The 21088-nt window shown below is 50.3% G+C and overlaps 1 protein-coding gene across 2 annotated transcripts in view; it reads left to right on the forward strand.

Moving 5' to 3' along the window:
• KCNH1 (potassium voltage-gated channel subfamily H member 1) overlaps positions 1 to 17927 on the forward strand; it is a 334319-nt gene extending 316392 nt beyond the window's left edge. For both annotated transcript variants that reach the window (XM_066366052.1, XM_066366053.1), the window contains exon 11: positions 16880 to 17927. In XM_066366052.1, coding sequence (XP_066222149.1) covers positions 16880 to 17737 — 858 coding nt within the window. In that variant the 3' untranslated portion in view covers positions 17738 to 17927. The remainder of the gene's footprint in view (positions 1 to 16879) is intronic.
• The last annotated feature ends 3161 nt before the right edge of the window (positions 17928 to 21088 follow it).

The following is a 21088-nucleotide window of genomic DNA, read 5'->3' on the forward strand; positions in this document are numbered from 1 at the left end:
ACAGAAGGCTTCGTGGCAGAGGGGCAATTTCAGGATGAATGAAAATGGTGACAATGAGGAGTTGACTTAATTGGCCAAAGACAGGAGTCCAGCTCTCTAGATCTGAATCTCATGTATATCATTTAACCTTCCAAGATGCAGTTTCTTCATCTTTCAAACGGGGCTAGTGATCATACCTACTGTATAGGGTTATGATAGAATTGAATAACTTTCAATTTGCTGGCACATCACGGGGCTCTTAGTAAGTGCACAGTGATGTTACTGCTGATTATGGTTGGGGTGACCTGGTGCAGGAGCAGACTGGGATTGGAACTGGGGGGCCCAGACACTGGGGAGAGAGGCAGTATAACCTGGAAAGGAGGGAGGGCTGATCATAGAGGCTGAGTGAAGGCAGGGAGGCGGACCCTGACTCAACTACAGGCAGGGGGACCCCCAGGGGGAGGGGATGAACATGGGGCCTCAGAGCGAGAGCTCTGAGATCTGTCTTCTGAACACTTTGCTTCTATTGTATCTTCAGAGCAATCACATCGGGTGGTTTTAGCTTTTTCTTTTTTTTCTCTCAGTTATGGAAATTGCAGTGCAATGGGTCTATGTTGGGACCAGGGTTCCCCAGGAACACCCTGGGTTACGTGGGGATGTAACTCGGCTCTCACTCACACTGGTGGATGCTGCTTGGCTAGCCCAGAATCACACACTTCAGGAAGTTCGTTTTCTCTGTCTGGCCTAAGACCTTCATGCATTTCTTGAGGTGAAGGTTAAACCCCAGGGAAGAGAGACTGAGAAGCTGTAATTCTTCTCTGCCAGCTTTGTCAGCTCCTCGGGTGCTGGAGCAAATGAGAAACTGGTGGAGAGTCTGATCTGAACACCTAGCAAAGGGTGTTGTCACCGAGGGCCCAGCTGACAGTCCCTTTTCCCTGGCAAGCTGCCAGGTCTTGGCTATTTCAGGTGCTTCTCAGCAGGTGCCCTCTGCTTTCCTCCAACCCTGGCTTGGCAGAGAGGTGGCGGTGGTGGGGCAGGGATGGGGATCAGAGGGTGAATGATGGTCTGTGGCTTCTCCAACATCCTCAGTGCAGGTGGAAGTAAATTCCCATCTTCAGAGCATGCTGTGTGGTCCCACTTCCCTGCCTTCTGAATCCCCTCACTCCTGCCTGGGAAAACTCAGACCAAGCCCTCCCCACCCCCAACCTACTTTAGCCCCACAGACCCCTGCTGACTGGGGTGGGAGGGAGAGCCGGAGTCTGCAGCCTGGCAAAGAGAGGGCTTCTGGATGAGTCACTGCTGTCTGTGATTTGCAAAGTGTGTATAGGAGGAAAGGACTCTCCTACGTCTGTCAAGAAAGATCAAATGGAATTGAATTTAAATAAAAGCAGACAAAACTATATATATATATATATATATATATATATATATATATATGTATAACTGACCACTGGACAATTAAATACAGGATGGGCCTTCAAAAAAGAGAATATCATTTAGGGTTGGAAGAGCCAAGAACCCTGCGTCTCCCAGACTGTCCATCTATACAAAATAAGAATATTTGTCCCACGTATGCTGCAGGGCCACTGTAATCCCAAAGGAGACAGTGTCTGTGCCAGCTTCTGTCAACCACAAACAGGGGACAAATGTCAGCTGTCACATTGCTAATAATGCCAGGGGTAATGGCCACTTGCATTGAATGGTTTAGAAGACACAGGCCTGGACCAGGTGACCTCTTGAGATCCCTCTGATTCTAGCATCCCTCTCTGGGCTCCTCTGCCTTTGTTATCAGGGGACCCCTGGCTGCTGGGAAACAAAGGAGGAGAAATGGGAGTGAGTCTGGGGAAAGGCTGTGCCGGCGCCTGGGGTCTCTAATCTCGGAGGCTTGCACATTGTTACTAAAAATGAGGATGATAAGCTAAACCTTGCAATGGCCAGGAAGGCAAGAATCCTCCTTTTGAGATTTCAGGCATTGTGCTACTCCTTGGACCCTCCCTTCCTTTAGACTTCACATCAGGGGACAGAAAGGGTCCCAACCATTGAGACAAGTTCTCAGGTGGCACCAGAAGCTTCCCCCGCCCTTGACCCAGGGAGATTGCATTGTGGGTCTGCTCTGGCCCAGGCACCTCTCCCTGCCTGGGTGTTGCTTCCTTATACTAACAGCTTGGGTGTGATTGGCAGTCTCAGAGTGAAGGGCCTCCTCTCTCCCAGGGCTGTCTGCAGGCAGGGTGCTCTCTGCACTTCTGTCCTGGAGCACCATTTCTGAACAGCGCCCCTAACGCCTGGCACCTGGGTTCTTCTTGTTTATTTTAGCTGCTGGCCTGTGCCCTCTTGCTTTGGGACTGGGCCTTCAGAGCAAAACGACAAACTAAGAAGACTAGCCTGAGATTACAGGTTTAGTCTAAAAATGGACCTTTAGACTTCAAAAGCAGGTGTTTAATGAGCACACGCCATGTGCTCTGCACTGTGCCCGGCCCTGCCAGGGATACAGAAATACGAGATGTGGACACTGTCCCCCGAAATCTCACAGGAGAGTTAGAAAGGCAGCACTTACTCTGGTCTTTGGTAGAAACATCAGTAGGGGAAAACATAATGACATGATCCAATACATGTTAGTAATATTAATGGGCAGCATTTGCTAAGTGTGTGCTATATATGTTAGGCACTTTACATGCAATATTCCTTTTAGTCTTTATAATAGCCTTATAAAGTTGGTAAACACTATTATTAGCTTTTTTTTACAGATGTGGAAACTGACTTTTCAAAGATAGTTTAAAAGCTTTCCAAAGATGTGTGAGAATGCTTGCTTCCCCGTACCCTTCTCAATAAAGTGGTTGCCAAACTTCTCGATGTTTACCTGATAATAGAAAAAAAATGTATCTCCTAATCATTTAAGTTGGCACTTCTCTCATTATGAGTGAGATTCAGCTTTTTTATTTTTCATGTGCTTAACAGTCATTTAAATTTCCTTTTGGTGACCTTTCTTCATATCCTTGTCCATTCTAAAAATTGGAACATTTTTTTTATTTGTATCAATTTCTAGAAGTTAGTTCTTTAATAATTAAATCACAAATATTTTTCATTTTATTATTTGTCTTTTAGTCTTGTATGCGTTGTCTTTCGTCACACAGAAGGATTTTTTTTAATATAACCAAATTTATTATTCTATTTAATAGCTCTGGATTCAAGTTAGTTGGAAAGGACTTCCAAAGGTCTTCTTAAGAATTAAAAGACTAGAATTGTGTTAAACGTGGGGTATTGGACATAAACATCCATTTCTTTTTTCTCCTAAAACCCAGTGAAATGATACTAAAGAAATTTTTTTTCAAAAAGATAGAAACCTACAAGGACAAAAAAATTGGGAGAGAGAAAGTAGCAAATGACTGATTGGAACACATTTTAGAAGATGGAAAGTGGGTGAAAGAACAGTAACTAATTTAGTCACGTGAAGGAAACAGCAACCCAGATGCAAAAGAGGCTAAGGATAAGAAAGAAGCTATTTTTTCTCCTGCAAAACCCAAGAAAAGTTCTGATCTTAGAAGCACAAATCACCACAGGGTAAACTGCAGTGCTAAAAACCAGGGGGTTGGTTTGCAGTCTTCACATGGTATAGTAAGACCCTAGGTCTACATCTCCACCTCATGCAACCTGGTGGCTGTAGAGATAATGCAGGGATCAAGAGAAAAATGCCAAAAGACAAAATATATATATGTATCTAAGAAACAAAACAGGATGCTATAAAAAAGAAATAATTGAAAGAGGAAAGGTGATAAAAATCAAGGCAGCAAACCCACATTTCAACTCACAGCAGTCCCAGAGAGAAAGAAGACAAAAAAATGTAGAAAAGAAAAAATATTTAAGTAATAATAATAATAACAACATACGAACACTTTTCAGAACTGATAAAAACAAGATCCTCAGGTTGAAAGGTCATAAAGTGTCTGGCTCTCTGAGTAAAGAAATCCACATCAAACATATTGTGAAATTCTGGAACTTCAGGAGGCTAAAAAATTCTAAAAATTTGCACAGAGACATACCAAGTTATTCTCAAAGGACTAGTCATCAGAGTGGATACCTCAATAGCAAAGCTGACATTATAGAAGCTAGTGGAGCAATACTTTCAAGATTCTGATGAAAAATATTTCATCCCAGAATTCTGGACTCAAACTGCTAGTCAAGGGTGAAGATAAGACATCCTTAGCAATTCAGGGATTCAAATGTCTTTTAGGACAGTTTTCCTGGGGAACCACGAGAAGATATGTTTTTACTAAAATAAAAGGAAACTAAGAGAAAATCTCAGCCATAAGACAGCAGTCAAGGGAGAGTCTAGGCTGGAAAGCCGCCAGACCAGACTGGAGGAAGGGACCAGAGGGCCAGAAATAGTGTCTCCAGGAGAAAAAAAAGTGGAACTGATATACTTAGACACATGGGATATATTTCTAATGGGCATATAATAGAAGAATTAGAAATGTGAAATATATAAATTAGTGATGGGTCCGTGAACAACCAGGTTGATAAAAAATATTTCTTTTTAAAAAAGATGAGAGATAATGATTATCTCCAGAAAAAAAAGAAAGAATTATATATTTTTTTAAAAAATCTTGTCCAGGCATAAGTGACAGAGCCAAATAAATGATTATTGTAACTCAGCTGCCAACTCTATTCATCTGGTAAAGTTGACTTTATTTTTTTAGTCCAGAAAAATCAAAGTGTATAATGTAGTCCATTGGTGAAATGTTTTTGAAATGTCACTGAAAATTGGGGCTGGGGGTGAGTGGAGCAGAAGGAGGCACTCAGGAACTTGTGAGTGCTGCCAGTGGTGGGCAGGGAAATTCTTTGGCCGCGTCCCATCCAACCACTCTAATTCCCACTTGTCTCGGTTGGTTATACACAGTGAATTCCCCTGATGCCTAGGGATCCACCTACTCAGGCCCGAGGTGTTCCACTTCCGCCAAAGATGGCTTATTGAAGCTCCTCCTCCGCAGAGTGGGGCTCTGTCTTGGCCACTCTTGTACTCACGTTGCAAAGGCCCTCCCCCCCCCCCCCAGTCTTGGTCTGAGCGCTGACAGGTTTACACCACGCCCAGGTCTGACCAGATACAGTTCCTTTGGTCCCCGGTGGCAGGAATGCCCCTTCCACTGAATCAGAGCCACATGGGGGCCACATTTGCAGTATGAGGAAGGTGAGACCTTCATTCCAGGGCACGAGGGTGCAGAAACCGCATTTCCTGAGCATCGGGTGCTGAATATACCTTAGATCTCACTTCATCCACGCACCTGCCCCGGGGCACGTTCTTCTGTTTATACAAGGTACAAGAATCACATAAAGAGAGACCCACTTTGGGGAAGAAGAGCTTCCAAAATAGAGCCCAAGAGCTCAGATAGAGATCTGGCCTGGGGTGAAGCTTACCTTGCATGGGTCTGTTACGAGTAAACTGTGAAATGGGGATGGGAAAAAGCGAGTCCCATTTTCAAGTAAAGGTGTGGAGTCCCTGTTTTCCACTCCCAGTGAGAATCAAGGAGGAAGGAACTGTCTGTGGCATCTGGGGGGCTGCAGACTGGAAGGCAGGCAGGTGCTATGGCTCACAGACCTCGGTGTCAGACAGCCTGAGGTGACCCCTCACTCTCTCGGCCTCAGTTTGCTCCTCTGTACAATGGGATAGCATAGTAGTTACCCCATGGGGTTGTTTGGATTTATTGAAATAATGTATGCAAAGTGTTTACAACACTTTATATCATTTCTTTTTTTATATATTAAGTGAGAGGCGAGGAGGCAGAGAGACTCCCACATGTGCCCCTACTGGATCTACCCGGCAAGCCCCCTACAGGGGGATGCTCTGCCCATCTGGGGCCACTGTTCTGTTGCTTAACAACTAAGCTATTTCAGCACCTGAGGCAAAGCCATAAAGCCATCCTCAGCACCTGGGGCCATATTGCTCAAACCATTTGAGTCATGGCTGCGGGAGGAGAGGGGAGAGGAAGAGAGTAAAAGAAAGAGAGAAGAGGGAGGGGTAGAGAAGCAAATGGTCACTTCTCCTGTGTGCCCTGACCAGGAATTGAACCTGGGACTTCCACATGCTGAGCCAATGCTCTACCAATGAGCCAGCCGGCCAGGGCCATTTATAACACTTGAGAATGCTTGATGCACAGGGAGAGCACAGTGCCTATCACCCCGATCATCATCAGATGGCTCTGGGCTCCCTCTGTGGGTGTGGCCCCTGCTTCTTCCTTCCATGGTTCCCAAGGGCTCCTCTCTCTGCCATGTTGATGCCTCTGTACCCGCTCTTCTCTGCTCTTACTCGTCTGTTTCTTATTCCACCTTCCCTGTGAGGCTCTGCTGTCTTTCTCTTCTGCTTTCTTTCCATCTCATTCTTTCTTGTCTGTCTATCCTTCTCTTAGGGCCTCTGACCCTCTCATATGCCGGGTCCCTAGAGCTGGAGCTGGCATTCTTGGGCCACTTCCCTGGTGTCTTCCAGCCCCCACATCTCTTTCTTGCTCTGTGGAGATTTCCTACAGGATAAACTGCGGGAGGCACTGGCCCTGCATGATGAGAACTGACAGCGGGACCAGTTTCAGGGCTTATGCTCTCCCTGCCTCCACGCCCCCGTGCAAGCCGGGAATACTGCAGCATTCCTGCGTGATGTCTGCAGGCTGAGTATTGGTGTGGGATAGGAAGGACCAACTGTCCAGATGTTCAGCTTCTGAGTCAACTCATAATCCCAAAGATTGTTTCTAGTTCCGTCAAAGAAATGTTGAAAAAGCGAAGGCCAGTTCCTGCAGCTTTTCCATCTTCTGTATTGGGTTCGGGACCAACCCCTGCCATCTGTGTATCTGTGTCGTGTGCTTGCAACGATGTCGTGTGGGGAAAAAAAAAAAAAAAACAAAACAAAGGTGGTGGAAGGGATGCATCCACTTGATACGCACTACAGTCCCCTGATTATGCACCATCTGCTCCCTGAAAATAAAAATGCCGCTTTCCCAGATGCGTCGCTGTAGGTTACTCTACTGGGAACAGGCTCACCTTGGAGGGAGGTGTGGCTGATGAGGGCAGAAGGAAGGCCCTTGGAAGAGATGGCCTGTGGCTGATTGCATGACCAGGCCCCTTTTGAGAGGAACTGGTCTCTGAGCCCAGCACAGACCACAGGCTCGAAGGAGGGCACGCCCCCTGCCTCTGTGACAGAGATTTTATGTGAATGTGCTTAACGTTAGGAAGGCAAATCATTGTGCTTGTTCCCTAGGAATGAGGAGTCGTCCGGGATTGAAATGAACACATCCTATGCCTGCCACAGGCAAAAGCACCTTACAGGGCTGCAGCACAGGTGGATGCCAGGCCTCAGGGCTGACATGACTCTTAGCCCCCAGGCCTGGGGCTGCCTGCAGGCACAGGAAGCAGCCCTGGGTCTGGATGACTGAAATTGGTCATACTTTCTCATATCTCATTAGTCCTCCAAGGTGTTGAGTGCTGAGTCCAGCCAAGCTCAAAAGCCTGTGCAAGTAGGAATCCTGACCATGTTTCCCGTGTTCACTCTACCCAGAGAGTCCTGCTGGTCCCAGGGACCTTTCCAGGGCAGCTTTCCAAGCAGAGGAGAAGAATGAACCTCTCCTCTTCTCAAAGACCGCTCGCTCTGGAATCTTCAGGGATCCCAGTCCTGATAGCAGAGGTGGGGTGTCGGCTTTCTTGGGCTCCCGTCACAGTTCTGTAGGCTAATTGAATAAAGTATCAGCAAAGGACTTAACTTCTCTGAGCCCGAGTCCCTCACCTCTGGAAGGGGTAGCTCTTCATGGACTTGTGTTGAGAGTTAAGGTAAGGCAGGTAAAGCTTAGCACTGAGCCTGGCCCAGGAGCCGGCTGTGAATCTCACGGCTCTGTCCAGGGCCACAGCTGGGCCATGACTCACCCAAACAGAGTATTTCTACGACAGACTGGGCTCAAAGTCTGCCTCATCCTCCCCTGTGCAGGTGCCTGAGCACATTGTTCTCCGGAAGCTTTAGGAACAGCTCATCCTCTGGATGATGAGCATAGACTGAGCAGAGAGGAGGAAAGAAGGGGACCCCCATCCTTGGAGCCAAGAGAAAGTCAAAGGCTTGGCTGTAGCCCTCACAGGCTCCAGAGGGAGAAACTAAGATGCTAATGACACAGAGGTGACATGAGCCAGGGCCCAGCCCTCAAAGAACGATGCATAATACAGTTACTCAGCAACTATTAAATGTCAAGCATTTTTCTTAAAGGTTTACTGATAGTATCTAGCTTAATTTTCCGATAACCTTATGAAAGCAGTGGTATTATCCGCTTTTACAGATGAGGAAACTGAGGCTTGAGAACAAGTCTGTCTGATTTCCAAAGCGTGTGCTCGTGCTGTCTATCACTCCATGCTGACTCCACCAGCACCCACCCGCCCTGGGCCCATGTGGAGCCTGGAACGTGAGCTGAGAGTCTGCCAGTCTCTGGAGGGCAGGGCTGTACCCTATTCCATTCTCACTTCGGGCGCTGGCAGCTCATGGTCTTAGCTCAAGGAGTGAATACTGACCTGGACTGGCCTCGCTCTCTCTAGGACCTCTTCCTCCTCCCCGAGGTTCAGGGCCTCCCGTGTTCTGGGTGGTCCACATGTCCATGACGCTGTTGAGAGAAAAAGGGAGCATTTGATTGCATCATCGCCAGAAGAGGCCATTCTGAGAGGTGAAGGAATGGCCTTTTCAAGAAGCACACTGCAAGCAGCTGCCTTGCCGCGTCAGTCCATCTCGTTTGTTTCCCGTTTCCAGCGTCCTCGGTGGCCCTGTCTGTTCCTCTGCTTCTGCTCACATAAAACCAGGCGGAGCTACCGGAGGAGGGGCTGGGGGGGAGGGAGCAGAGGAAACTGAGGCGGCCATGGCACCAGGGCTGTAGGGGATGGGGCCCTGCCCTCCTCCTGCTGCTGCTCTGTCCCTCCAAGTGGCTTGAGTCGGTGCCAACATAGGCCCAGCCCTGGGAAGAGGAAAGGCCCGGCCTTCCCCTGTCGTGGAGTGGCCACGTGTGTCCACCCTGCATGCGGCCACGTGTGTCCACCCTGCATGCAGACGGTGCTCAGTGAGCAGGTGGCTTTGTGTTCTCTGCTCCAGACAGCAGACCAGCTTTTTGTCAGATAGGAGGAGAAGGAGCCAAAAGTGATGACAGGGCCTACCAGTTCCTTTTCAGACACCCTTTAGGGACCAAGGGCTTATTGGAGTCATCCCCACACTTCCCTCAACACCCTCTTTCTCCTCCCCCCAATCTCAGACAGCACATAGAGGGCCGAGCCAGGCTGGAACTGTGGGCTCGGGCAGGGAGGTATGGAGGGGGCTGGCGTGGTGTGAAGTTACACACACACGTGAGCATGCGTGCACACACATAAGATAGCAGAGTGGCAGTGATCACACCAGCCATCGGTCTAGGAGTTCTGAGATCACAGTCAGCAGATCCGGATCAGGCTGCCTGGGAGCTTGTTACCAAGGCCAGTTTCTGGCCTGGCCGCAGGAATGTCTCACTCAGTAGCTAACCCCCTCTCCAAGGGGTTCCAAAGTGCAGCCAGACTGGAGAACTGACGCTCGGGTCCAGCCAAGGAGGAACGTGACTTGCCCAAAGTCACGCAGCGGCCCGCCAGCGGCAGAGCTGGGGCCACTCCAAGCCTGCGTTCTCTCTACTGCCCTCTGTGTTTCAGGTTTGGGAAATGTGTCTGAGTCCAAGCAAAACCAAAATCAATCCCTTTAGGTTTATCTACAGTTTTCTATGATTCACATCTCGGCCTCTGTTCATTTATTCATAATGTCACTGAGAACTGACATCACATATATGTTTTTACTCCCCAGTCAGAGCACATTTAAGTACTGGGCTCCTCTTTTCTGTGCCATCAGGAGTCCGAGTGGTCCCTTCCTTCCGGATCTGTCTTTTCTCTCCAAGTCCTGCCAGGACCCTCTTGCTCAGAGACCCTGAGGGGCTCCTGTCCCCCCGCCCCGGACTCTTTTTCATGGGCTTGAGAGGGGCCAGGCCCTCCTTGCATGCAACCCAGAAGAGGTGGCCGATTGTCCTGCCTCACCTCAGATCCCAGGGGGATCCCGTTTTCATAGAAACTTGAAAATAGCTTGCCAGGTGTCAATTCATTTCAGCTTAATGACAGTTTATTAAAGGCCTCCCAGGCTCAGGGCCGATGCTCGGTGAGCCCTCAGAGGGATGCGGGGATGAGTGAGCGAGGCTCAGCGGCCAACCCTGCCCTGGGGGCCTCCTCTCTCTCCCCGAATTCCAGTAAGTCATGAGCTGTTTAGTCCAACACATCAGGCCCCACTGTGGCCTGGCAGGACCCTGACTGGCTGAAGGATCCAGATTTACCCCATCACTGGTGCCAGGATCTGTGGCAGCCTGTCTCCAAGGCTGGACCTTCCCAGTGGGTGATTAGTGGGCCCCCAAGTAACAACCCTGGCACCAGACAGACCCTGGCACCTCTCTGCAGGTGTGGCCCCCAACTACAGAGGGCCAATGTGAAAGAAGGTGATGTCAAGGCAAGAGCACTGGCCCACACCCTGAAGTTCTGTTTCTAACTGGCGGTGCGACCTTGTGCTAAGCCCCAGTCTCCTCCACGGTCAGACTGCAGAGGAGACCGCTGCACACCTCCCTGGAGTTCGGGCGTACCTGAGATAACGCACTTGAGTATGTGGAATAAGCTGTAAAGAATGCTGAGAAGTTCTGTACTGTTATGACCATTCATTGTTCATTTTTGAAGGGACTTTTGGGATGCTCTCATCCACTGGTTTCTTGGACCACGGAATCCTATCCCAGAATGAGATCTTATAATGAAGGTTGATTCATAAAACAGGAAAACAAAAGCAGAAGACCTGGTGCTGCTCTGAAGGGTGCCAGGGAGGAGGCTGTCCCACTGCTGACGGTGGGTGTGGGGTGGCATGCTCGGGGTCCGGCCTTGCTGGGGGACAGAATGGAAACGAGCCCTCCAGCCTCCAGGCCCAGGCCAGGCTCTGCCCGGGACATCGGATTGCCCTCCACAGGAAGAGTCAAGTTCATGCACAAGAAAAATCCAAGAGCAGTCATACTCTGCAGAAACCTTTATCTCAGGGCTACTTCTAAATATCAGCTCTCTCAGCTCATGTAAGAGATTGAAAAAATAAAGATTGGTCAGGTAGGGATGATGAACTCAGTATTAAGTCACTGTGAAATAAAGATGAGTGAAAATGAAAATCCTGTAGGATTTTATTTATACATTACTCTTAGGAGCCTTTATGCTGTGCATTGAGCAGTCTACCAATAATCTTTCTCTCTCCCCGTTAAACCAGAAATAGCCATGTGTGTGCGTGCATGTGTGTGTGTGTGTGCGCAGGGGGCATACACATCATTTTTTTCACCCCAGCATGGGCCTCACAAATGAGGGATGGCCATAATTTATTCACCGATGTAGTCATTGATTCATTGACCATTGATTGAGCACTGTGTACGCCAGGGATGATACTGAAGGTGAAAAGGAAAACAACAGAATACAGCATTGTGGTCACCTTCGTGGAGTTTCTGCCTAAAGGGGAAAACAATAAGCAAAATGCCGCCTCTCAACAGTGGTTGCAGTGATCTGTGCTGGAGGTGCACGTGGCTGTCCCATGCTTGGTGCTACCAGGAAGGGTCCGCTGACCTGCGGGCAGAGGTGGGGAGTCAGGGAAGCTTGTTGGAGTAGGTGACTGCTAAGCTGAATGCTGAAGCTGATATAGGAGACAGGTTGGAGGGACACGGGGTGGGAGATGAGATGGAAGGGAGCTTTTTTAGGACCTGAAATTGCTCATTATGGAGAGAGCATACAGAGCCACTGATGGGCAGGAGGGAGTTGTTCCCGCAGGCTCACCAGTCAGGTCATAGAGTTTGGACTGATCCAGTTCCGCCCACTGGGGAACCATGTCGCTGCAATGGAGGCTCCAAACCCCAAATGCCAGAGGCTCTCCAGTAGGGTTGAGCTGGGAGGCACTGTTTCCTTGAAACATGGACGAGGAAATGGCCTTCCCACCATCAGAGCTGTGCAAAAATATGGGGGGCAACTCATCCCCCAACGCTGATGCAATTTCAGTGTTTGCCAGAGGGGACTCTGGGGATTATGTACTACCCTTTGCAAAGAGAGGGTCTGGGAGAAAGCGTTTAAGAAATGCTGCCTGTGACATTGTCCTCTTAGACATTCATAAGGCATGTTTAAGCTCTGAGAATTCCTGCAGGAAAGCAACGAATTTAACATTGCATGTGGCTCAAATGCATTTCATTTAGAAACCTTTCACCTTCGTGGCACCTGTTAAAATTTCATAAGCACTTGGAAAAGCTGGATCTACTCTCCAGGCCCCCGCTAAAGCCTATTCAGAGCAGAGATCATCTTGGGTTGTGGCGCCGAGGGTCTTGCCCATCACTCCTAGGACACCCCATTGCCGTGGGAGCCGTGGAGCATTTTGGAGCAGACGAGAGCTGCTATGCCTGGTGCTGGCAGCACAGACCTCACGGTCATGAGTCACGCAGCCACCTCTGCCCGCCTGGATCTAAAGTACTTGGCCAAATGCTTGGTCATGGCTGCCTCCGAGACAGAGTCCATGACCAACTTCTCCAAAAAAGAGGTTGCCTTTAGCAGGCAGAGCTTTGGACCCCAGATCAGCGAAGCCGTCGGACCACATCAGCTCTGTGTCCTTGGTGTGTGCTGGTTCCACTCTCCGATTTTCAGAAGGTTCAGGCACTTCTGGAGGGCAGGAAGCTCTTTCCTGGTTCACCTGCCCGTTGGATGAGCCGGTGGTATTCAGGTGGGGCTGCCTCTGGCACTGAGGATGACCAAAGGCAGCAGTATGATGATACTTTGGAAAAAGTCAAGAGGCTTCAGAAGAGTCAGCACAGATCCGAGGAGAGCCCCAGCCCCTGAGCATCAAGCTGCCCCCAGCGATGGCACATCCTCGGCATCTGAGCATACTCCTGGGTCAGGCCGGGGCCCAGCACCCCAGTCCAGGGTTCTGACCTGTGGGTCATTTGGCTGAAGGGCACATCCAACTCCTCAAGGCGGAGCTACCACACGTGTCCACCACAGACGAAAAAGAAGCCTTTGTTAAACTACTGTTATGCTCCACTGTACAACCTCCTGATATAAGTTTTGTGTTGACTCCGCAATATTTGAAGAAGTGCTTCCTTTTCTTTAACCTTAACCCATCTCATTTCCTGTCTCAAGGGCTGCCCCTGACCTTCGATGTTGAGACTGGGAAAGAAGACCATATGTTCTGAGCCAGTCCCTTCCTTTTATGATGTTGACTACAATCTCTGTGATTTCACCTTTCCAAGCAGAAGGCATTTTCCCATTGATTCATTAGCTCATATTTATCTGTTACTCATTCATTCTTCTATTCATTCATTCCACAAATATTTACAAGGGGCCCTTTAGTTACCAGGCATTTTCCAAGTGCTGGAGATAGTGAACAAAACAGACAATCCCTATTCTCCTATGGTAAATAATATTTAATAATAATAATAATAATAAAAGTAAAAAATACAATGTGACATGCCAAGTACTGCACCAGGCCCAAGGGAGCTTTCAGGGGGAATAAGATAAGCTTCAGGTAACTGGTATCTTGTTTGGGAATTGGTGCTTACAGAACAGAGCCCCACTCAAACTAGCTCGTTAAAAATGGGCAAAATACTCTGAAGAATCAGATGTCCCTCAGAACAATAGGCAGGAACCAAAGCAATCAGGTCTAAACCCACTGTCTCTCTGGGGTGCATTCACATTCTCATTCATTATCCTTTCTCCCTCTTTTTCTCATCCCTCCCCTTTGTCTAACCTTCCTTCATTGTTTCCTTCTTCCCTCCTCTCCTCTCTAAGAAGGGATGTGATTGGGGGAGGAAATTGTTGTTATTTCTACTGCAAAGAGACCCAAAACAGAATCTAATTAGGGCAGAAGAGTGATGTGAGCACAAGAAGCATTAGAGTTGGGAGGTGGGAGGATAACTTAGAGCTCTGTAGAATCAGGGAAGTCTTTCTGGAGGAGGTGTTGTTTGATTGGGGTCTGGTGTGAGGAGTATTTGGATGCCCAGTGGAGAACAGGGGCCTTTCCCAGAACAGAGAACCACGTGAGCACAGGGAAGCATGGAGGGTAAGACTGCCAACTGAGCCCTGGCCGGTTGGCTCAGCGGTAGAGCGTCGGCCTAGCGTGCGGAGGACCCGGGTTCGATTCCCAGCCAGGGCACACAGGAGAAGCGCCCATTTGCTTCTCCACCCCTCCGCCACGCCTTCCTCTCTGTCTCTCTCTTCCCCTCCCGCAGCCAAGGCTCCATTGGAGCAAAAATGGCCCGGGCGCTGGGGATGGCTCTGTGGCCTCTGCCTCAGGCGCTAGAGTGGCTCTGGTCGCAACATGGCGACACCCAGGATGGGCAGAGCATCGCCCCCTGGTGGGCAGAGCGTCGCCCCATGGTGGGCGTGCCGGGTGGATCCCGGTCGGGTGCATGCGGGAGTCTGTCTGACTGTCTCTCCCTGTTTCCAGCTTCAGAAAAATGCAAAAAAAAAAAAAGACTGCCAACTGAAAGCACAGGAGAATGGAAAGAGAGGGTCCTGATCATTCAGCTTAACATCGTCCCTCCAGCCCTGGGATGCCTTTAGCTGGATTTCCCTTCAGAGTGGTCAGGATTCTCCTGAGTCTCATGGCTTAGGTCTGCAGGCTAAGCTGTAGGAGCAGATGGATTATGATTGAAGGGGAGGACTAGGGAGTCAGGATTATAAAATCACAGCTGGGCAGGGCAAGGAGGGGAGAAATGCTGGCCAGTGGAGGTCAGAGAGCCACACAGACACTAAGAGCCAGGGCAGGTGGCTTGAAGATTTAACCAGGTGGCAAGAGGGGGTGTCAGCTCTACCCCACCCACCTGTTTGTGACTCAAGGGTAAAATCTTCCAGTGACAGGAGCTTTGACAGAGAAGTCAGATGACAGGTGTGAGTCTCCACTCTGCCAGCAATTTGCTGATTGATTGCTGGCATCAAATGACTAAATGTTGGATTCCTCTGTATTTATTGGCACTAAAAAATGATTGTCGTGTCAGCCATACCTGATAACCTGAGTGGTACGATCAGAGGGTTCTGGGCAGGTGGGCTTCCTGGAGCAGGTAAGGTCAGTTATGTATCATCTGCACTTAGGTGTAAAATACTTTTTAAAAGCCCTTTCAAGCCTTTTCACCAGGGACAGGAGCATTCATTTTAAGCATTTACAGTGGGCCAGTGTTTTTACATAAGCAATTTTGTGTTGGTCTTACACCAAGTCAGAAAAGTAGGGATTTCCCCCTTTTTAACAAGAAAACTGAGACTCAGAAGTTAAAACACCTGTCAGAGGTCACATGGTTAGTGGCAGAGCTGGAACTTAACTCTTTCCATCCCCAAACCCATCCTTCTCGTGTGCCTCCCCAAGACCTGGGATTCTGTGGCAAGTCCTAGGGGCTAGTTAGGGGTTGGTCTGAGACTGCTGCACGGGGCACAGGTGTTTCCAGATCGTGGTGATGGAAAAGCTGCCACTCTCCCTTCCATAGGCCTCTCCTCTACTCCTCAATGAGCTCAGTACCAGCAGTTTACATAAAAAAGATGATCTATTTATTGCAGGTGGCTTCCTGCAAGGTCAGCTATGGTTTGAGTCAAACGTGTCCCTGAGTGAACCTTCCACATGCACGATCAGCCAGAAATGATGGGGATCTCCCGTAATCAGATGTCGGCCCAGCAGAAAGCCCTGTAATATGTAGCTTACGCTGTTCTCATATCAGACTCATGAGACTGTACTGCTGTCTGTCTGTCCATGCATGAAGCATTGTCATCGTCAGGATGTTGTTGGACATCTAATAGATCTGGGACTTGGTGGCTTGCGTACAAGTTCCTTACAGGAAACTTATCTGTGATGTGACATTTAACTAACTGCTCTGAGCCTTGATTTCTTCTTCTCCTAAATGGGGATAATAAATAATGGGTTCCAGTGACAGTGTTAGTGCCGTTTTAAGGAATACGTGAAATAGCATCTCAGTGCCTTACAAACTGTGAGGCGTTGCCCAGTGTTTGTGTTAGGACAAGCTCATGTGCAAGGTCGTGGGCCTTTCTTCCTTGTAAGCTCTGTGAGGACCAAGGTGGGCTTTCGTGTGGGACTCAACTTCACCTCTTACAGCCAGCCACCTTCACTTGGGGTCCAAATCTGTAGGCGGCAGTTTTAGCTGTAGCCCTGCCTGGGGACATGATGGAGCTTTCTTACTTCAGAGTGAGTTGCTCACACTTGCCTACATCAGTATCACCTGGGAGCCTTTGAATTTCAGATTCAAAGGCTTCCCATCTGGAAATTCAAATGCAGCAGGTCTGAGGTTGGGTCAGAAAAAATGATTTTTGAAAAGCGTGTCAGGTGATGCTGAATTGCAGACTGAGACTGGTTAAAGGCGGCCCAGCTCAGAGGCCAGGGCAGTCTCTGGGAAGAGGCCATTTGGTATGTCTACCCTCCCAGCACGTGGGGATGGAGAGGCTGGGGTTTGTTTCTCTTGAAGAGGACGAAGTCAACTTCTTGCTGTCGGAAAGCAGAAAGAGTGTTAGGAAAGGAAAGTGAAGACAGCCCCTGAGAAAAGCCTCAGGCGACCTTGGCAGGGATGCGAAAGGGCTGGGAGCCTCGGCCGGCCATGAGGACGGGGCTGGGAGCCGTGGGGGCGGAGCTAGGAGCCGTGGGGGCGGGGCTGGGAGTCGTGGGGTGGGGCTGGGAGCCGTGGGGCGGGGCTGGGAGCCGTGGGGCGGGGCTGGGAGCCGTGGGGGTGGGGCTGGGAGCCGTGGGGGCGGGGCTGGGAGCCTCAGCCGAGGGAGAGGGGCTGGAGCCAGGGCCATGCCAGGAGGAGGGGCCGAGGAGCCGGTTAACACCGTGTGTCATTCTGTCTCACTCCAGATTGTGTTCCGGAAGATCAGCGACGTGAAGCGGGAAGAGGAAGAGCGCATGAAACGGAAGAATGAGGCCCCCCTGATCTTGCCCCCGGACCACCCTGTCCGGAGACTGTTCCAGCGGTTCCGACAGCAGAAAGAGGCCCGGCTGGCGGCGGAGAGGGGCGGCCGGGACCTGGACGACCTGGACGTGGAGAAGGGCAGCGTCCTCTCGGAGCACGCCTCGGCCAACCACAGCCTCGTGAAGGCCAGCGTGGTCACCGTGCGCGAGAGCCCTGCCACACCCGTGTCCTTCCAGGCGGCCTGCGCCGTGGGGGTGGCCGACCACGCCAAGCTGCATGCGCCGGGGTCCGAGTGCCTGGGCCCCAAGGCAGGCGGGGGCGAGTGTGCCAAGCGGAAAGGCTGGGCCCGCTTCAAAGATGCCTGTGGGAAGGGCGAGGACTGGAACAAGGTGTCCAAGGCCGAGTCTATGGAGACGCTCCCCGAAAGGACCAAGGCTTCAGGGGAGGCCACGCTGAAGAAGACAGATTCGTGTGACAGCGGCATCACCAAGAGCGACCTGCGTCTGGACAACGTCGGGGAGGCCAGGAGCCCCCAGGACCGGAGCCCCATCTTGGCAGAGGTCAAGCACTCTTTCTACCCCATCCCCGAGCAGACGCTGCAGGCCACGCTCCTGGAGGTCAAGCACGAGCTGAAGGAGGACATCAAGGCCTTGAACACCAAAATGACAAACATCGAGAAACAGCTCTCTGAGATCCTCAGGGTATTAACTTCCAGAAGGTCCTCTCAGTCTCCTCAGGAGCTGTTTGAAATATCCAGGCCCCAGTCCCCAGAATCAGAGAGAGAGATTTTTGGAGCGAGCTGAGAGGTCTGCTAATAACAAAAAAAAAGTCAGAGACAGAAACTGACCACCCTGCCCGAGGCAACACCCCCACCACACACACCTACATGACCAACAACTTGCAAAGTAGGCTTTTCCCGACGGAAGATCACAGTGGGACCAGTTGCTTGGGCACACACTCGCTCTTTTTCAAAGTCTGGGGAAGAGGAGTTTGCAGCCCCCTGCCGGACGCCAGCTGCCGCTGAACTGCCTTTGCACAACTTCGGAAGAAGGGGCATGCTGTCTAAAGGGTGGTTTCCTTCATTTTTTTATTTTTTACTGCCATGATATTTGTAAAAGATGAGAAAACTACCAGAAAAGAGCAGCAGCCATTTGGAGATTGGTAGGGGAGCACCAAGAACCTTTCACGTATATACATTCTGGGCTCCTTCACCAAGACTCCCAAAGATGGCGGTGGGCACAGGGATTTCCTAGCATTCCCTGTCCTTGTACAGCCTGTGTCTGTCGTCACTGTATATTTTCCTATAGTCGTCGTTTGTAATAAGCTCGGGATGATGGGAGTTTGAGGGACAGGAAGGGTAGAGCCTTTCAACTTTCTGTCTCTAATGGTTAAGGCCAAAAAAACAGCTGAGGTGCTGTGGGTACCTCCCATAGCCACTGAGAGCAGGGACTGCGCACACCTCCTTTCTCCAAAGAGGTGAGCCCAGCATAAGAGCCAGAGAGGGGCCCGTGGGACCCGGAGGTTCTGGGCAGCCTACCCCTGCGGGAAGGCCAGAGGGGAGGCTCTGGAGGCCCCAGGTGAATCTCTGGCCTTGTTTCATGCCCCTGGCCTCATCACACAGGTCCCTTTGCTTCTCTTCCTTCTCAGCCTCCCCCCACATGCTCCTGTGGCATCCTCAGGGTAAGGGGCATCGGCAGGAAGGGCGATGAGCCCAGAGTTGCTTCCTTAGCAAAGCAGACACACACACAACCTCAGAAACATTGTAGCAAGTGCTATGTTTATATTATAATTCTCACTGGGATTGCCCTGCAGAAGTTTGTATTTTGTCCACTGCATGGGGTTGTTATGGGACACTTGGGAGCCAGGCTTGGCCTTATTTTAAAGCTAATCTCTTTCCCTCCTATCAAACTCAGGAGGACTTCGAGAGAAACCATGAAAAGGTTGCAAGGCCATGATTGTATTTGACTCAGGAGCTGGAAAAAGAGAATTAGGTGGTGGGTTTTCCGGCTGTCTCTGCAAGGTGGTGGACTGTGGTGGCCACGAGACTCATGGTCTGTGCAGAGCTTGGAACGATGATGATGGGCCACCCAAGTCCCTATGCCACAGTGCTCAGGGACACCCCACTGCCTTTTATGACCTGGGGTCAGGTCATTTGTGTGCTTGGGATTCTTTTAGTGGTGTCTGAGAACGGAAGAGAAAGGATCTTTCCCAGGCAAAGTGGGGTTTGCCCACGTGCATGCCCTGCAGAGAGGGGTCGGGACCCTTAACTGCAGACAAGCAAGACTGGGAGCTCAGCTCTAGGAACTCAGCTTGAGAGAGTGAAATGAGGAGTGCAGGCGGTCTGGCTGTCACTGACGACATGGAACCTTCCGGGCACTGCCCTACACGTGCTGTGTGGCAGTGGTCCCATGCTTAGCACCTCCATCTGGCATCGCTTTGCTACAGAGAGTCTGGGTCCCAGTGCTGGTCTCCCTTGTATTGAGGGGATGATAGGTTGGGACCTGCCATCCCAAAGGCACTCAGTGGTTCTGAAAGCTCCCTGTCTGAGCCCACCCACCCACCTGCTCAGTGGCCATGGCATCACCCAGGACTTGGCCCTCAGTTGTCTGTACAGAGCGGGGCTGTCCTCCCCTGGCTCCAGGGTTAGCACACATGGCCCTGGGGAGCAACATTTGGAGGCCAAGGCCAGGCACCTTCCCCAGAAGCCCTGCACACTCTGGTAGCTTCTTGTGTGAGGCTTACAGGGGTGGCCCCAGGCCTCCTGAGGCTGAGAAATTATTAAATTTAGCCCCAGATGGAAATGTACAAAGAAGAGGACGTGAACTTTCTTGAGGCCGAGTCATGATTGTTTGTGATTCTGGATAAAGCCATGGGCTTCCAGAGTATTTAACTTGAGAAGGTGTCAACTAGTCCTTGGAGCAGAAGCTATAAAATATTAGAACCCCATCTACCAGCTTCCCCAGAAACGTTCTAATTTGTTTTTCCTTAAACCTGCTCCTTTACCTGCTTCTGAAGTTTCAGACCCACTGCATTCAAAGCCGGGCTAGGGCCCTCGTAACCGTAACAGCAGCTTCAGAAGCACCTGCCCCACTCTCTGGGACCCGGTGCCGGCTCCCGTCCAGAACCCCGCAGGCCCGTGTCCAGCGGCCCTTCTGCTTCCCTTCACCTCTGCACGAGGGGCTCAGGTGTCTATTTAGCAATGACTCCCCATCTGAGTCTGAGGGGCAAAGGTGCTGATGTGTGCGGCTCTAAAGTCCAGACTTGTTGGGGGCGGGGATAAAGCTTCACGAATGCACTCCTAGGATTGACTCTTAGGATTCACACTGGGCTTGACTGGAAGCCCAGATCTGTTCATCTCGAGGTCACAGGGCCATACGTGCGTGAGTGACAGTGACAGCCATGAGTGTGGCTGTATATACACTTTTGTTCTCCATTTAAGGATTTTAGAGACTTCTGCTGTAATTGTTTTCTCTGAGCCAAATCTTCCCTTCTTTCACTTTTATGACACACACTTGGCCAGAGGCTGCTTTATGTGACTGCCTACTCTTGCCTGGGCGCTGAATATGGTCCAGGCAAGGACCATGAGCTTCAGATACTGAACTCTCCACTATGAACCACACCACTCAGTATTCTCCAGCAAGCATGTGGACTCACTGATAAGAGAAGCCAGGGTGATAAGTGTGAATTACAATATTGAATTTTTCAGCAAATCTAGGAGGACCCTCGGTTACCATGGGAAAATCTCTTACTATATCTTTAAGTTCTGCTTTGGTCCACAAGATGTAAGAAATTAATAGTTTAACAGGCGTCCCCAAACTACGACCCGCGGGCCGCATGCGGCCCCCTGAGGCCATTTATCCTGCCCCCGCCGCACTTCCAGAAGGGGCACCTCTTTCATTGGTGGTCAGTGAGAGGAGCACTGTATGTGGCGGCCCTCCAACGGTCTGAGGGACAGTGAACTGGCCCCCTGTGTAAAAAGTTTGGGGACCCCTGGTTTAGTAGATCCTCCAAAGGCCTAATAAAGGGGAGAGTTTTGACAGGCTTAGCTGGTCAGGTTTGAGCACCAGAGAGGAAGGGACACTCCAATAAGGGAGGGAGTCGGAATAGGACACGGAGATACAGTGGACGTGGAGCAACGGGGTTAGGGAAGCCGC

The sequence above is a fragment of the Saccopteryx leptura genome, chromosome 2 (assembly GCF_036850995.1).
Source record: "Saccopteryx leptura isolate mSacLep1 chromosome 2, mSacLep1_pri_phased_curated, whole genome shotgun sequence".
NCBI classification, from domain to species: domain Eukaryota; kingdom Metazoa; phylum Chordata; class Mammalia; order Chiroptera; family Emballonuridae; genus Saccopteryx; species Saccopteryx leptura.